A 14,952-nucleotide genomic window follows, 5' to 3' on the forward strand; every position below is an offset into this window, starting at 1 on the left:
TTGCTATTACTTAAACAGTGAAGCGTGGACGAAGTTAACAGGGCTGGTCCCTGTGTTTTGAAAATTTAACCTGCTGTAAATGAGGAATACTTTTTCATGTATGGATTATCTGTTAATAGAAGATTGTATGACATTTGAATTTGATTTAAATTATTAAAAAGACATTCTTTTTTAATCTATATTTAACTTTATTATTTTAAAAATTACCATCTTAATATGTTCAAAGAAAATGACAGACTGCTAACATTTTGTGACTTCTGAAAACCTTGCAGCAATGTCACATTTACATAAATAACAATTAAAAGATGTGACTTTCTTGTGGTGAAATAAAAATGAAGATTAAATAAATATTAATAAATAATCACAACCCATGTACAGAGTGTGTGTTTGCTCAAGCCTTAGTTTAGACATGCTATGATGGAACAGATGTAAGAGACAGATCATGTTAGGTGAGACGTGGTGTACAACCACACATTCTTTACACGTCTTAGGTAGCTGACTGAACTCATGAACATAAAATTACAGTATAACCGACTGAGGCTAATGACATCCGTTTTCTCCATTGATGTAAAAGCATACATGTAACAAATCTCTTTTATCCAATGAAAACTTAGGTGAACAATCTTTCACACTCCTTGGGAGGTATTGTAGTGCATAAATATGTAAACAAATGTTATAAAATATGGCTGCATTTCCATAAATAAATAAACAAATAAATAAATACATAAATAAATAAATAAATAATGGTGCCTTCAGTGTTTTACAGCAGTGGTTCTCAAGGTTTTTGTATTAATCCCAAGGTTTGTTTTAGTCTATTTTATTAGAGCTGTACAGCTACCTATTCGTTAAGTGTCCATCAAAAGAACATTAAGTCCAACAGACAGGTCTTCCTCTTCTGAATTATTGAGGTCTGGAATGAACCCATTAAATAACAAATATACTAATTAAGATTAAGTAAAATAAAAATAAATAAATAAAAATCACACACACATTGGCTATGCTTCACGGACCTCATTAAGAGATCCAATGTTGAGCCAAGCAACAAAATATTGTCTTGTCTTTCTTTGCATAAATAATCAAGGCTCTTGTCCCTGAATTGAATCTAACATCTACAGTCAGTCAGTCAGTCAGTCCAGATATCTTGGGAATGGTTAGGTAAAGCTTGACTAAGTCCTGAATGTGGGACACAGGATGTGAAATCAACATCATGCAAGTACATTATTAGTTACTTATACTACTTAAGGACCCGTGTCTCTCTAGATGTGCGTGTGTGTGTGTGTGTGTGTGTGTCTGTGTGCATTTCTGTATCTGCTGTGTAGTGCTATAAATTAGATTGGTTTGAAAATCATTTGTGTTATGATGGAATTTCTGCTCCAATGTGTCTCTTTGAGTGCTTGTTTGCTTTCCTAATTTTGACCTCTCCGAGTAACAACTCCATCAAGCTAACTGAGGAGAAATGAGCATGCTGCTACACACTTGCGCAATATCTGGAAAAGTAAACAAATAATTGGAATGTTGACAAACAGCGCCCTCCAGAAGTACTGGAATGGCATGGCATTTTTTGGGTATACATTGAAGACATTTAGGTTTAATCAGAAAGAGGATTTCTGCTTTCAGACATTCAGTTTTCATTTAGACGAATTGAACAACATAGAACATGGCACCTTTTATAGCAGACAACCAAAAGCAACAGATGCACTTACAGTACGTAACACTTAATATCTGGTTGCCCTAATATCCCTTGCTTGCAGTAACTACATCAAGATAATAACCCACTGACATCAACAGGCTGTTGCATTTTTTTTTCTGTGATACTTTTCCTGGTTTGTACTGCAGGTTATTTTATTGTTGGGTGATTTCCCCTTCACTCTCTTCCTTAGGATGTGAAATGCATTCTCAATTGGGCCAAGATCTGGCGATTGCAATCCTAAATCCCAACTTTCTTCCCCCAATGAAGTGCTTCGTTGAGCCAGCAGTTGGTTTTGGCTCATTGTCTTGCTGCATGATGAAGTTTCTCTTAATAAGATTGTAGGCACTTCTATGTAAATTGACTGACAATGTTTTTGTAGACTTCTGGTCTACAATTCAATTTACTGTTACCATTATAAGTTACATCTTCAATAAGGATTATTAAGTTTGTTCCAGAAGCAGCTCATGTTTTGGATCATGAGCAGATAATTTCTTTCTTCACACTTTGGCCTTTACATCAATTCAAAGGTTTATTTTTGTTCCAGAACATTTGTGAATCTTTCATGTATTTCTTAGCAAATTCCAACTTGACCTTCCAGTTCTTCTTACTGATGAGGGGTTTGATTTTTATTTCAGTGATTCTGTCATTAACTGCTGTTTTCTTCCTTGGCCAAGTATGCCAGTGATTTATACCCCTTAATAGGATAAAGATATATACATTTCAAGATATAGTACTAGCTTTGTCCAATGCTTGTGCAGTGGATCCGAATGATTTTTACTTTTTTTTTTTTAAGGGAAAATCATTCAGATCCATTGCTTGCTTTTCTCCCACACACATCTCTCCAGTCTCAGTGTTGGTTTATACTTTTAAGAAATAGTCTTCATAGGTAAAACTCAGGGATTAAACCAAAAACACATTCAGACCTATCGTTTAAACAAAATCTATTAATCACATGTTCCAATAACTTGAATATGTGAAATTAATGAAAAATGAAAAGGTAAGCTTGCCATTCCAAAACTTTCAGAGGGGACTTGGTCACTCAAAAAGATCATTAGTATTTAAAACGGATTTTAAAAATATGATGTTGTAAATCAGGACCAGGAAAATTTAATGTTTGACCAGAAGGCTTAACTTACAGTATGGATGAGCCGACAACTGTAAATGCTGGTAATTACTTCTTCTGAAGAAATCAGCTTGAAAACTGGGCTCTACTTCTTTGTTCATCAATCATATGATTAATTTCTTCAATTTCTTAAATGCAACACAGTGCTACAAAGGTAATTTAGATTTAAACAATAAAGATTAAATGTCTCATACTGTAGGTGATGTTATGCTACAGTCAGGTTTGATGTTTATATCTCAATGTATTTTTCAATGTAAGCAAATGTATATTTCTATGTGCAAGTAAGTATTAGGGGTGTAACAATACACAAAACTTCAATTTAAAACGACACTCCGATACAGCAATAGTCAGAATTGTCTGTATACGTACATATGATCTTAGGTTTCCATTTTCAATTAAATAAAACTTTGATATTAGAAAATGCAATAACTATATCTTAATAGTAACACAGTGATTGTGCGATCCATCCAGAATCTTAGCAGCATATGACAAAAACAAAAGCTGTGCATTAGAATGTCAGGGATTTAAACAAAGCTAAGTTTTTTTTTTTTTGGGTGACTCACAAGTTTTTCCTCAAGCTAATATGCTACACTAGTTAGCTTGCATACTGGCTTGTAAAAAACAGTCTGGTAAATGTACTGTTTGTTAAGCAGACATATCAAAGCAAGAGCCTCATACTGAATAAAATACAATATGCTTTATCGGTACACCCCTAATAAGCGTGAGCCCACACGAATATGTGTATGTACAGGTTACGCCAAGCTGGGTTTTAAAAAGATGCAACAAAGACTTTGGCAAGGCGATGTTTGGATGACAATCACTAGGGTAAAATACATTTTGTGAGGAATAACACAATATTAAAAATGTGTCATGAAAAAAACGTCAGAAATGAATATTTTTTTAACCAGAAAGTAAGCCCAGTCTTTAAACTTCAGTAGATGCTTTGCTCAACTTCACTCTCTCTCTCTTTCTCTCTCTGTTTGTCTGTGTGCTCATACAGATAATCTGTAATGAAACTATCAATGACACATTTAATTTCTTATAACAACATAACTATTGGTGAAATTAATAAAATACTTTATGTCTGCACAGAGTACACTGTACCACATGTGCAACTATTAAAATTGTATCCCTGTGTCCCAGTAGGCCCTTCTATTATGTATACGTACGTATGGCTGTCCATACAGTACACACCGTGTGATTGTTTGTATATCTGCATGTGCATGCTTCAGCACAGTGTTTCTGTATGCGCTTGTGCATGCCTGGGTGTGTGCGTGCTACCCATGTTTATATGTATCTGTTTACAGATACTTGTCCGTTTGCGGACCTGCAAATGTATGTGTTTTGTACGTCTTGTTAAATACATGTAGGTCGTTACAGGTCCTGGTGTGTGTCTTTGTGATGCTGCTCCTGAGATTCCGGCTGCTGAGACATGAGCTGCTCATACCGGGCTTGACGTTGGTAGTCTGGGTCAACATTGATCCAGTTGTTGGCGATCCATTTTACCCCTCGAGTAACAACACAGCCTCCATGTAGTGCATACTCGTCCTGTTCACCCACCCAGCCTAAAAGAATACAGCACAGCACAATACTCAGGCACATCCTCAGTACAGAGGCTAACGGGGAACATAATGTACAAACCAATGAAATACTAATTAGTATATATTTCAGGACAATATAGAAACCACTATAAATGCTTTATGCACCTGTACTGAGACTTATGGTCTTATGGTGTTGATAAGACTTTTAAAATCCTGTGTTATGTTAAAATGAGAAACAGAATGCTTTAAACAAAACAAAATGATTAGGAAACAATAATATAAAGTTTCTTCATTCGATTATAGTATTCTTGTTTCCTTTATACAGTGAAACCTTGGTTTGCGAGTGTTCTGCAAAATTTTTAAATACATTTTGACTTAAAAAACGAGCAAGTCTAGGTTTTACAAGTACAGAGTATTATGTAGTGCATGCGCTTCTTGTTCATGTCACGTGATCACAACTGAGCCAATGTTTTTTAATGAACTCAATAATTTGCCTGGATGAGCAGTTTTCCTGACAAGTCCTTTTATAATTGGTGTTTAAAATGTATTATCCTGCTTAAAAAACCTAGTTAATAATTGGACTTTTTTAGGCTTTTGTATGACATGATAAAACAGTGAGTGCTTCCTGCACTGTCTGTATACTGATCTTTACCAACATGTACTTAACCTGGGGTTATTTCTATTGGTCATTAAAGTATGGTGTACTTTTTCCAGACCCATGAACTCTCCATCGATTAAAATGACTGACATAATGGATTTTGGCAGCAGTAAATTATTCTCATTACTAGGGTTGGGTACTAAATCCTGGTGCCAATATGGCACGAGTACCTATGTTCCCGGTATGTACTAGAACCTACTAGGGCTGGATTTCAGTTGCATTTTTTATGATAATCAAGATCGAGTGATGCAAAAATAAAAATTAGTAAATAACATTAAAGAACTGATTTTGATGAAAAAAATAAATAAATTAACAATAAATTAAAAGTATACATAAATATAAGGGCACTGGTGGCTCAGTGGTAAATGTTTCAGCCAGTGCCCAAACCCCAGCCACTGGATACAGTGCCTACAGGTAAAATGGGACCCCTTGCCAGCGGCAGCTAAAAGACCAACAACATACATACATGTATAGTAAATATAAGTTAATCCAAAACACAACAAATTTACATACTACCAAACCCAACAACAATAATTTTACACCAATGACAGGAAAATAGTTGGTAATTCTTGATATGCTACAAACCAGATTAAAATTTCAGCAATTATTTTTTTAGAAATATTACTGTTTTTGCCTTATCTGGCATTACGACATCTCTCCTGACTTTGCTAGAGTTGGTCTGTCTGGGGACGGGGCGCGCACACGGCAGCTGATGTCCGCAAACTTCATCCCTCAAATGTTTCCTCAAATGTTTCATTAGGTGTAAATTGTTGAAAGTCATTTGTTGCATGCCGTGGCTTTTGGAATCGGAATTCAAATAGGGCTTTAGACAGACATCGGTTTACTAGTGTGTATTGTATGCAGAGAACAGTCACTACAAAACAGCCATTCTTCTTACTTACCATTTCCATCAGACAGATAGTTGTACCAGAACACTGCTTTGCCCATTGTAGGCTTCACTCTCAGATTTCCCTTATCACAGTGCTTCCTTGTGTCCAGTAAATCTACATCATCTTGAATAAGAGACTAAAATATACAAATATCCAGTTACTGTCTCAAGTCCGGATCAGTGCCCTGTTTCAACATTCAACATATACAGAACATAAAAGATTTTAATCAGTAAGACTCACCACTTCATCATACGTTCTATTGTCTGCTACTGGAAAAGTGGTTTCCCCTCCTTCTTCTACTGTGTTCAGGTAAAACAGTACAGTAATGTACCTAAAAATATTAAATATATAAAGCTCTATGTTCATAAAGCATAGGAAGACACATTCATAAGTACACACCTACACATATCACAGCCCACTTTATGAATAACACCTGTACAGTATATTCATGCATTTATCTAATTAGCTAATCATGTGGGAACAGCACAAATTGAGTTAAAATTATGCAAACATAGATCAAGAGCTTCAGATAATATTCACACAAACCATGAGAATGGGCAAAAAGTATGATCTCTGTCATTTTATCCATGGCCTGGTTGTTGGGACAATTTCACACACAACAGTCTTGTGGAAATGTCTTAATAAGAGCAGTCAGGAGAAGATGGCCAGATCAGTTTGAGCTGTCAGGAAGGCCATGGTAACTCACTAATTACTCTTTACAACCATTTCAAGTATAAAAGAACCTCTGCATCCATAAAACATCAACCCTTGAGGTGACGTTCCACTTCTGTCAGACAAGTACAGAAATCCAAACATATCATGGACAAAGATTCACTAAAACTAGGGATGCACCGAAATGAAAATTCTGGGCCGAAAACGAAACCGAAAATTTTGGATGCACTTGGCCGAAAACCAATACCGAAACCGAAAATGGCTTCATTAAAAAACATGTTTAAAATATTTTCTTTTTGTTTGTATTAAAAAAACTACAAATTAATTAAGCAATCAAACTTTTATTGATAATAAATAACAGTAATAAGGCTGTTTAACAATAACAAAACTTGCTTCCAAGTGCTTCCAAACGCCGACATACTCCGTGTTTGATGCGTAATGACAGCGCGAACGAGACGGGAGGATGGGAGAGGCGTGGCGACAATTTCGGCTTTTATTTTCGGCGCTTTCTTACGTTTCGGCCGAAACCGATAATGCTATTTCGGCCGAAAATTTTCGGCGGCCGAAATTTCGGTGCATCCCTAACTAAAACCATAGAGTTGAACATCAGACGAAAAAAAAAATCAGTTCTGATAATTGAGAGAATATTTGTACTGGGATTTTCCCAAATGTACCTTAATTTCTATACATGAACAAAATATAAAAGTACTTTCACAAGATCTATTTTGTACCATCCTCGTCCAGAGGATATTCTCCAATAGTTCCCCAAAGTTCTTGCTGCAAATGTAAAATCTAGTAAGGTTATTTTTTTTTCATCATGTTATTATATTATATTATATTATATTATATTAGGTTCATTATCTTATCCAAGTTGTCATTGGCAAGCAGTTACTGTTACACTATCTCTACATTAGCAGACAAAAAAAATATCTTACTGAAGCGGTAATCATCTCTCTGTGATCATGACCATAAATCAGACAAACTCTGGAGACTGTGAAATCCTGTACACTCACCTGAACATTAACTGAAGCTTGCTATGACATGTACTTGAACAAGTTTATGCCTTGTGCTTGGCTAAATGGTTAGCTGCTTATATAAGCAGGTATATACAGGTGGTTCGGGTATTAAAAGTGGATGGTGAGAGCATATACTCTATGTATTATTGTTGGTAAAATTAAAAGCTGCAATTTACATCTTTTTTTTCAGTCTCCTCAACTATAGAGGGGCTGATGAGGGACTGACTGCATGAATAATTGTTATCAGAAAATAATCAACCATGGCATAGTGTGAAGTGGTTTAACATGAAGTCTAGTTCATTAAATTCTTAAAATGTTAAATATTTTCTAATGTATTATATAGGTATATATATATATGTATTATATTATATATTTGGCTGATAGTGCCAGCTGCTGTCCGCAAACTGTTAAACACGGTGCATCCCTCTGCTTTTAAGTTTATTCCGTGTGCCCTCTAATGTTTCATTAGATTTGACGTGTTTCCCCCATTACACGCAACTGCTGTAAAACATTTGCTGCACGTCACGGTGTCGGAATCCTTTCTTGTGAAATATAGCCACACTTTCGACCGTTTAGTTTTAGGCTTTTTAACAAAAGTTGTTTAATTTAGCAGGCTAAGATAGTGGTAGACCCCCTGCTGCCGTCAGAGCAAGTGTAACGTTAGTTGCTGCATTCACGCGCATCTCCGGATGGTTTCTCATTTCTTAATAATTTGTGCTTTTTTTTTTTAATCTAATAAACTTTTAATCAACAAAAAAAAATGGACAGTAACATTACTGCAACAATGTTTTGGATTTTCATTATTAAAGCTTTCCGAAGTTCTCAAGATTTTTCTAATCAAGAAAATAATTTATTTTCTGAACATTTCTGACACCCCATGAATGCAGTATTTAAATTTTACTAGCGATCATGTGTGTTGATGAATCTGATGCTTATTACGACAGTGTCAACATAGCCCCAGAGAACAAATAATTCAATCGACAGTTCAGACATTTAAGTGGAACCGAAATGAGCCACCAAAATTCGCATTCTGTTTCGGTCCGGTACATACCGGTTATATAGGTACCGGTTTTCAGTACCCAACCCTAATATTATATGATTATATGCATGTCCTATTACAACACCCCTGCTTGTGTTTTACTTCTTATAGACGTATTTTGCATAAACGTGGTACATGGAAGACCTTATATATAGCATACAGTCAGTAAATTAGCATAAAAATATAGTTTATTAAAAAAAAAAAGTCCTCCAGATTTCATTTGCTTACCTGCAGGAAGTCTGGAAGGGTGAGGAAGAGTTGACAGTGAGATGAGTGTGGGTGCAGGTTGTCTCGGGGTAAACTGGCCCACTGTCGTGATGAGCATGGTAATGACCACCTTGCTCATAACGCACCACCTGGAGAGGTTCGCTTAACTCCACCAGCGCTGATGGAAGCCTTGTTAACTGTGTGACCCTAAATAAAACATGGCATTATTATAAAGGAAAAAGACAGTTGGTAAAAAATTACACAAACCCATAGAGGCATACCTGTTGCGGAGATCTCTGAGGACCTGGTGTGCTCCCTGACCCTGGTAGAGCCATGTGTGTCTGCTGTTCCTCACCAACTGGTTCCTGTTCACTCCCCGCTGGTGTAGAAAGCGCTGGAATGCGTCACTGCTCAGCTTCCCAAACTCCTCTACACTCAAAAGACCTAAACAAACATAAATTATAGAGCATATTTTCTGTTCAACTAATTTTTTACCTAAAATGTAATAAAAATTATTTTTCCAAAATGATGCTTTGGTTCTTGGTTGATCTTTTGCTATGCTATGTCAACTTACACACAGTACTGGTAGCAGAAAAAAAAAAGTTAAAACTTACAAATGCAGTAGCCTGCCAAAGTCACTAATCATGCATCACTGCACTTGCACTGCATGGTATATAATATTCATTGTTTGTTGGATAAAAGTTATTTTAGTTATCATTCTTCAAAATTACATTTAATACTTTTTTCATGTTTGTAGTGACACATTAAAAACACACTATAAGCCCAATTTCCTAGCTGGCCACATAAAGCTGTTTTGTGATAGCGTTTTTTTATTTATTTATTATTGTCTTAGATTAAAAATCCAGTTTTATGAATATCTTACACACCTCCAATAGTGTGTTCTCTTTAGATAATGTGTAAAATCTGTGACATCAGCCATCTGAATAAACGGTATCTTCACATAACATAATGTACACTATATACTGTACAGTCCTTGCTGGTCCAGTGTGGTTTTGTCAAAAGAAATAAGGACACAAACCTAAGAGCTATATAAACAATCAACCTTTTGGTTTTATCTGCGTTATAATTAGTCTAGTGTAAGGTTAGACCACAAATATTCTTGTTCTTTACCATTACCATCCTGGTCCACTTTGAGGCCAGCGTAGATCTCCCTAAGGTTTTCAGGAGTCATCCAGATACCGTCTCTCACTCTGGAATGTGTTAAAATCTGCAACAGGGACAGCAGGCAGATAACATATCTTTTCAAATATAAACATTGCATCTGTTGTGTCTACTCTATCACAAACGGGTTCAAACTGATATACACTCGTACTGACACACACCTCGTGTGGCTGCAGCTGGCCATCCCGATTGAGGTCAAGCAAATGGAAGATCTCTTCAGCGCTGAGGTTGAGTTGCTGGCTGAGCTCTTCTTGTCCCTCGGGCACCATGACTTGACTTTCCACCAGGCCCTTCAGCTGAGCCAGACTCATCACCACTGCACACTCCCTCTCTGATAGGAAACCGGGAATTTCTGCACACACACACAACATAACAACATTCTTATTATGGCCATGTTTGTATTAACCAGAGAGATTGAACACCAGATACTTAACACAAACAGGTTCTGATATTTACCAAAGAGCAGAGGCTTTAGACTGAGTGTCTTCATCTCATGCACTTTTCCTGGCACCAGAGACACTTTTTGCACATGACCAACCTTAAAAAGAACAACTGCTTCATAAGTCATGTTTATAAATACTCTAGTTGATATTTACTTTCAACCTACTGTACTGTACATACATAGTTTGCAATAATGGAAAAATACACAATCACACACAGCACTGTCATAGGACTATATAATGTAATAATCTACACAAGTGTGGAAAATTTCTTTCCAGCAAATTGCAGTAAACGAAAGGAGTATAAACAATATAAAAATAGCATAAAAACTCTGCAAGAGAAAAGAAAACGTGAAAAATGTATTTACTTTAACACTGGAACTGGACTGTCATTTCACATCAAACATTTTTCTATTTATATCAAGAGGTTTTCTTCGCTTTCTTATGCAAACAAATAAGCATTATATCAAGTCAGATCTGTCTTCATAACCAAACATAACCAGCTTCAGTGCTTTCTTATTTTCTCGCAGAATCATTACATATGCCGATTAGTTTCACTGAGTCATTATTTAACCTAATAACCAAGGTTATCATCAGAAGCCATCTGCACAACTGAACTCACATTTTAACCATCCAACTACAACAAAATTAGAATCATAGTGTGACAGTTTTCCAGTGGGAGGCACTGCTGCCTCATTTCTCTGTGTGGAGTTTTTGTGTATGTTTCATGTCCATGTCACCTCCCAAAAACATCCTGGTTTGAATTTGCCTATCTACATTGTCTGTGAATGAGTGCAAAAATGTTTGTGTATGTGTGTATGAATGGTGCCAGGAAAAAGAGATTACTGAAGATGAATAAACGAACAATAAAAACTTGAAATGTTATACCTTCACAGAATATCAATACACTATGCTATTTAGTGCTCTCTTATTTTCTTGCAGGGTCATTACTCATGTTAAAATGGTACACAGAGTTACTATCAGAAACATCGGATTTATTCGGGGTGCAGGTTCCCGGTCCTAGTACTGAAATAAACCTCCATTCTGTACATATAAGCACTTTCCCTATTGTAACTTTTTGTTAAAAATGTAAAAGCAGTTTCAATACAAGTATCTCCACAAGTATCATATACAAGCTAATGAATAAGAGGATTCATTATTTTAAGTCAGAGCATTCCATGTAATATATAACACCACTCGTTGCACTTTGTCAGTTATCACATCTCTTTGCAGAAATCAGCGGACCCTCACAAAGCACAGTAAGTAGAACTCTATGTAGTTGACCTTATCTGTGGCCTTTTCCATGGCTTTATGTGGTATCATCATATCTTAGTGCTTCGTTGAGCAGGCTTGTGCATTACACACTGGAAAGGGTGCCAATCTATTGCAGGACGCGCACAGGCACACACACACACACACACACACACACACTGGATACTTTGGGGAGGTCAAAATAGGGAGGAAACTGGATAACCCAATGTAAACCCACAAAGCACAGTTTTGCGTGATGCTGTGACAAAATCTGGATGGACAGACAAACAGATTGATTTTTTTTCTAAGATGGGTTCCTCCAATGTATGAAATGTAAAAATATTATTAAAAAAGCAAGTTCTGACCAATGTACACACAAAACCACACACAGATTTACGAATCAGCCCAAAAAATTTATACAAACTTTAACATGAAAAATATACGCCTCTCCTCTGACGACTACATGACAGCATCAACGATAGTGTGACTGCTGACATCTTTTGAGAAAACATAATACTACACATTGGCGCCATAATTCAATCTGAGGTTAAAAAAAGGGCATAGATAACAACGCTATAAAGTGTGTATTAATTTTTTTGGCTGACTCCAAAATCCTTCTTATTTTTTATGGACATTGCCTGTTTATAACCCATTTTTCACTTCATTATTTGTTCACTGCATTATTTATTATATTACTATGCACATTTTTCTATTAATCTATCTCACTCCCATAATTAACATCATCATCCAGAGCATGTTAGAGCAGGGAAAACACTATATTGCTCAGGACAGGGAGCTCCCCAGGATGAGGGTTGAAATTTAAAGGCATCTGCGTACTTAAATCCTGTTCAAAAATCATCAGTCACAAATCACATTCCAGTGTGATATTAACCACTAAAACATACAGTAAGAGTAAACATTAAACATTATTATACACTCATCAGAAAGCAATGTGATGTGATGCAGTGGAACAGATGCTGACCCGTATTCCCTCGATGCGCGGCAGGTGAGTGTGAGGAAGGTGATGCTGAGGAGTGTGTGTGTGAGGAGTGTGTGTGTGAGGAGCAGGACGCCCCTTGTCTTCAGGAGGAGTGATCCGGCTGCTGTAATCCCTGCTGGAGGAGGAAGCGCTCGCATCCGAGCCGGTGTTGTAATGCACATACAGCAGCAGGGCGATGACATTGAGGATGTAGACATGGAAGAAAACCATAACCACTACAAAGTATGACCGTGAGCAGACGTTGTTCTTCTGCACCGGGAATCGCTCTCGGTGTGACAGCGGCGGCGGAGGGAACGATGAGGTCCTCCCGTCCTCCTCCATATGTCCGTCAGATTCCGTCATTCTGCCTATTTAGGATTTTTTTTTTAGTTAAACTCCTTAAAAACCGGCTAGGATAAGCGGGTCGTGTTTTCTTCTGAGAAGCTCGGCGAAATGCTCACGCGTGAAAACATAACATACGTCACGGGTCAACGTTTAACCAACTCGTCACGAAGGGTGTAAACATAGAGAAGCGCATTCTCAATCAGCTAGTATTTGACTAGTTAGCCACGCAGCTAACCCGAGCTGGAAGCTTTTACTCGGCAGCAGAGCAGCAGCACCTCGGTGTTTACGCAGCGCACGAGCTCATCGCAGCGTCGCTACAGTAACGGCAGCACTGCGCAGCTCCGTGTCAGGGTCTTTATATCCAGCCATGATGGTTTTATTGAGGTTATTCCTTTTAACACCTTTCATTGTGCAACTTAAGACATCTGGACGAGTGTTTTCGCTGCTGTTTCCGGCTGGTAACGACCTTAACAGCTGACCCCGGCGCAGAGAAACCCTTCCTGAATACGCGCCGCCATTGCTTTTAGGTTTGACAGCTGCCGCTTCTGCGACTGCGCAAAGAAAAGGGGGTAATGGCGACACCTGCTGGTGCAGTTACATAACCGATTACAGTTTGGATTGGAATCAAAATTTAAAGATGTATTCGCTTATTATATTTAACATCAAATATTTACAATAAATGTAGAATCCTTTAATGGCTGCCTGAAAACAAAATCGATGCTTTAAATATTTATTTGGTTGAAACTATCTGACTATCTGGGTGGTTCCAGTTTTATGGACGTGATATTTCTACTCACACTGATAAACAAAAACCATCAGAGCTTGGACAAGCTTAGTATAAGGAAATTCATTTAAATACTGTTTTTAGTGTAAAATCTTCAGCTAGGCGTCACGGTGGCTTAGTGGTTACCACTGTCGTCTCACACCTCAAGGGTCTGGGATTGATTCATGCCTCAGGTCTGTGTGCATGGAGTTTGCATGTTCTCCCCATGTTTAGTGGGTTTCCTCCAGGTCTTCTGGTTTCCTCCCACAGTCCAAAGACATGTAGATTATGCTAATTGGTGCTCCCAAATTGCCTGTACTGCATGTGTGCCCTGTGATGAATTGTCACCCCATCCATGGTGTACCCGCCTCGTGCCCTATGTCTGCTGGGATAGGCTCCAAACCTCTCATAACGCGCTGCAGGACAGGGTGGTATAGAGGGTAGATCTTTAAACTTTATATAATCATTTACATCCTAAAAATCCATTTTGCATCAGATCATGTATGTGACATTAAATGAACATTTTTTTCATAAAGGTCATGTTTTTTTTGTTTTTTACAAACTCTGTGAATTTTAAGGACAACTGCAGAAAGCATTACACTTGAACATAAAAAGTATAGATTTAAAAATGCTGGGCATGTTTGGAATAAATGAATTAGGATAAGCTGGCATTATGGATGTGACATGTCTCAATCAGTCAAGAACTATATATTTGTATTTATATTTGAAAAAAAATCTATAATAGAAGGCTTAAGGGGGGTTGTTGGGATAGTTTCTATTTAAGATTTAACCTTTGAGGTTTAGTGTGTAAAGATGGTATCTGCCTAGATTAGTCACTAACATTATTGCCATACTAACTATAGTTTTCCATGGTTATCAGCTCTGGGATGTGAGTAATCAAGACAAGCATCTGAATGGGGGTTCAAAATGTTACCTTCAGCTAATGACTTGTTTCTTTTTGACTTTCTTTACACATTTGGCTGGAACTAGTTTGCAGTGTGTCTAAATCAGAAGAATTTAAGCTGGTTGCAGATTATGGACAAAGTGAGTACTTGAAGGCTTGAAATAATTAAAAGCATTCTTTCCCTATATTCATGTGATGGCTACATTTAATATGTCTTATAAAAATGTGGAGAAGAAGCTTAGATTAGATTGG

At 37.1% G+C, this 14,952-nt stretch overlaps 1 protein-coding gene across 1 annotated transcript; it reads right to left on the minus strand.

Moving 5' to 3' along the window:
* Nucleotides 1–166: 166 nt before the first annotated feature.
* On the minus strand, nt 167–13,580 carry p4htmb (prolyl 4-hydroxylase, transmembrane b). Its single transcript, XM_053498302.1, has 9 exons — nt 12,692–13,580; nt 10,475–10,556; nt 10,180–10,370; nt 9,968–10,064; nt 9,118–9,280; nt 8,858–9,043; nt 6,143–6,233; nt 5,915–6,038; nt 167–4,378 (listed from the first exon to the last, which is right to left on the minus strand). Exons 1-9 carry the CDS (start codon nt 13,049–13,051, stop codon nt 4,188–4,190), a joined length of 1,485 nt encoding a protein of 494 aa, XP_053354277.1. The 5' UTR covers nt 13,052–13,580; the 3' UTR covers nt 167–4,187.
* Nucleotides 13,581–14,952: the final 1,372 nt, after the last annotated feature.

This window comes from Clarias gariepinus, chromosome 6, assembly GCF_024256425.1.
Source record: "Clarias gariepinus isolate MV-2021 ecotype Netherlands chromosome 6, CGAR_prim_01v2, whole genome shotgun sequence".
Classification (NCBI taxonomy): domain Eukaryota; kingdom Metazoa; phylum Chordata; class Actinopteri; order Siluriformes; family Clariidae; genus Clarias; species Clarias gariepinus.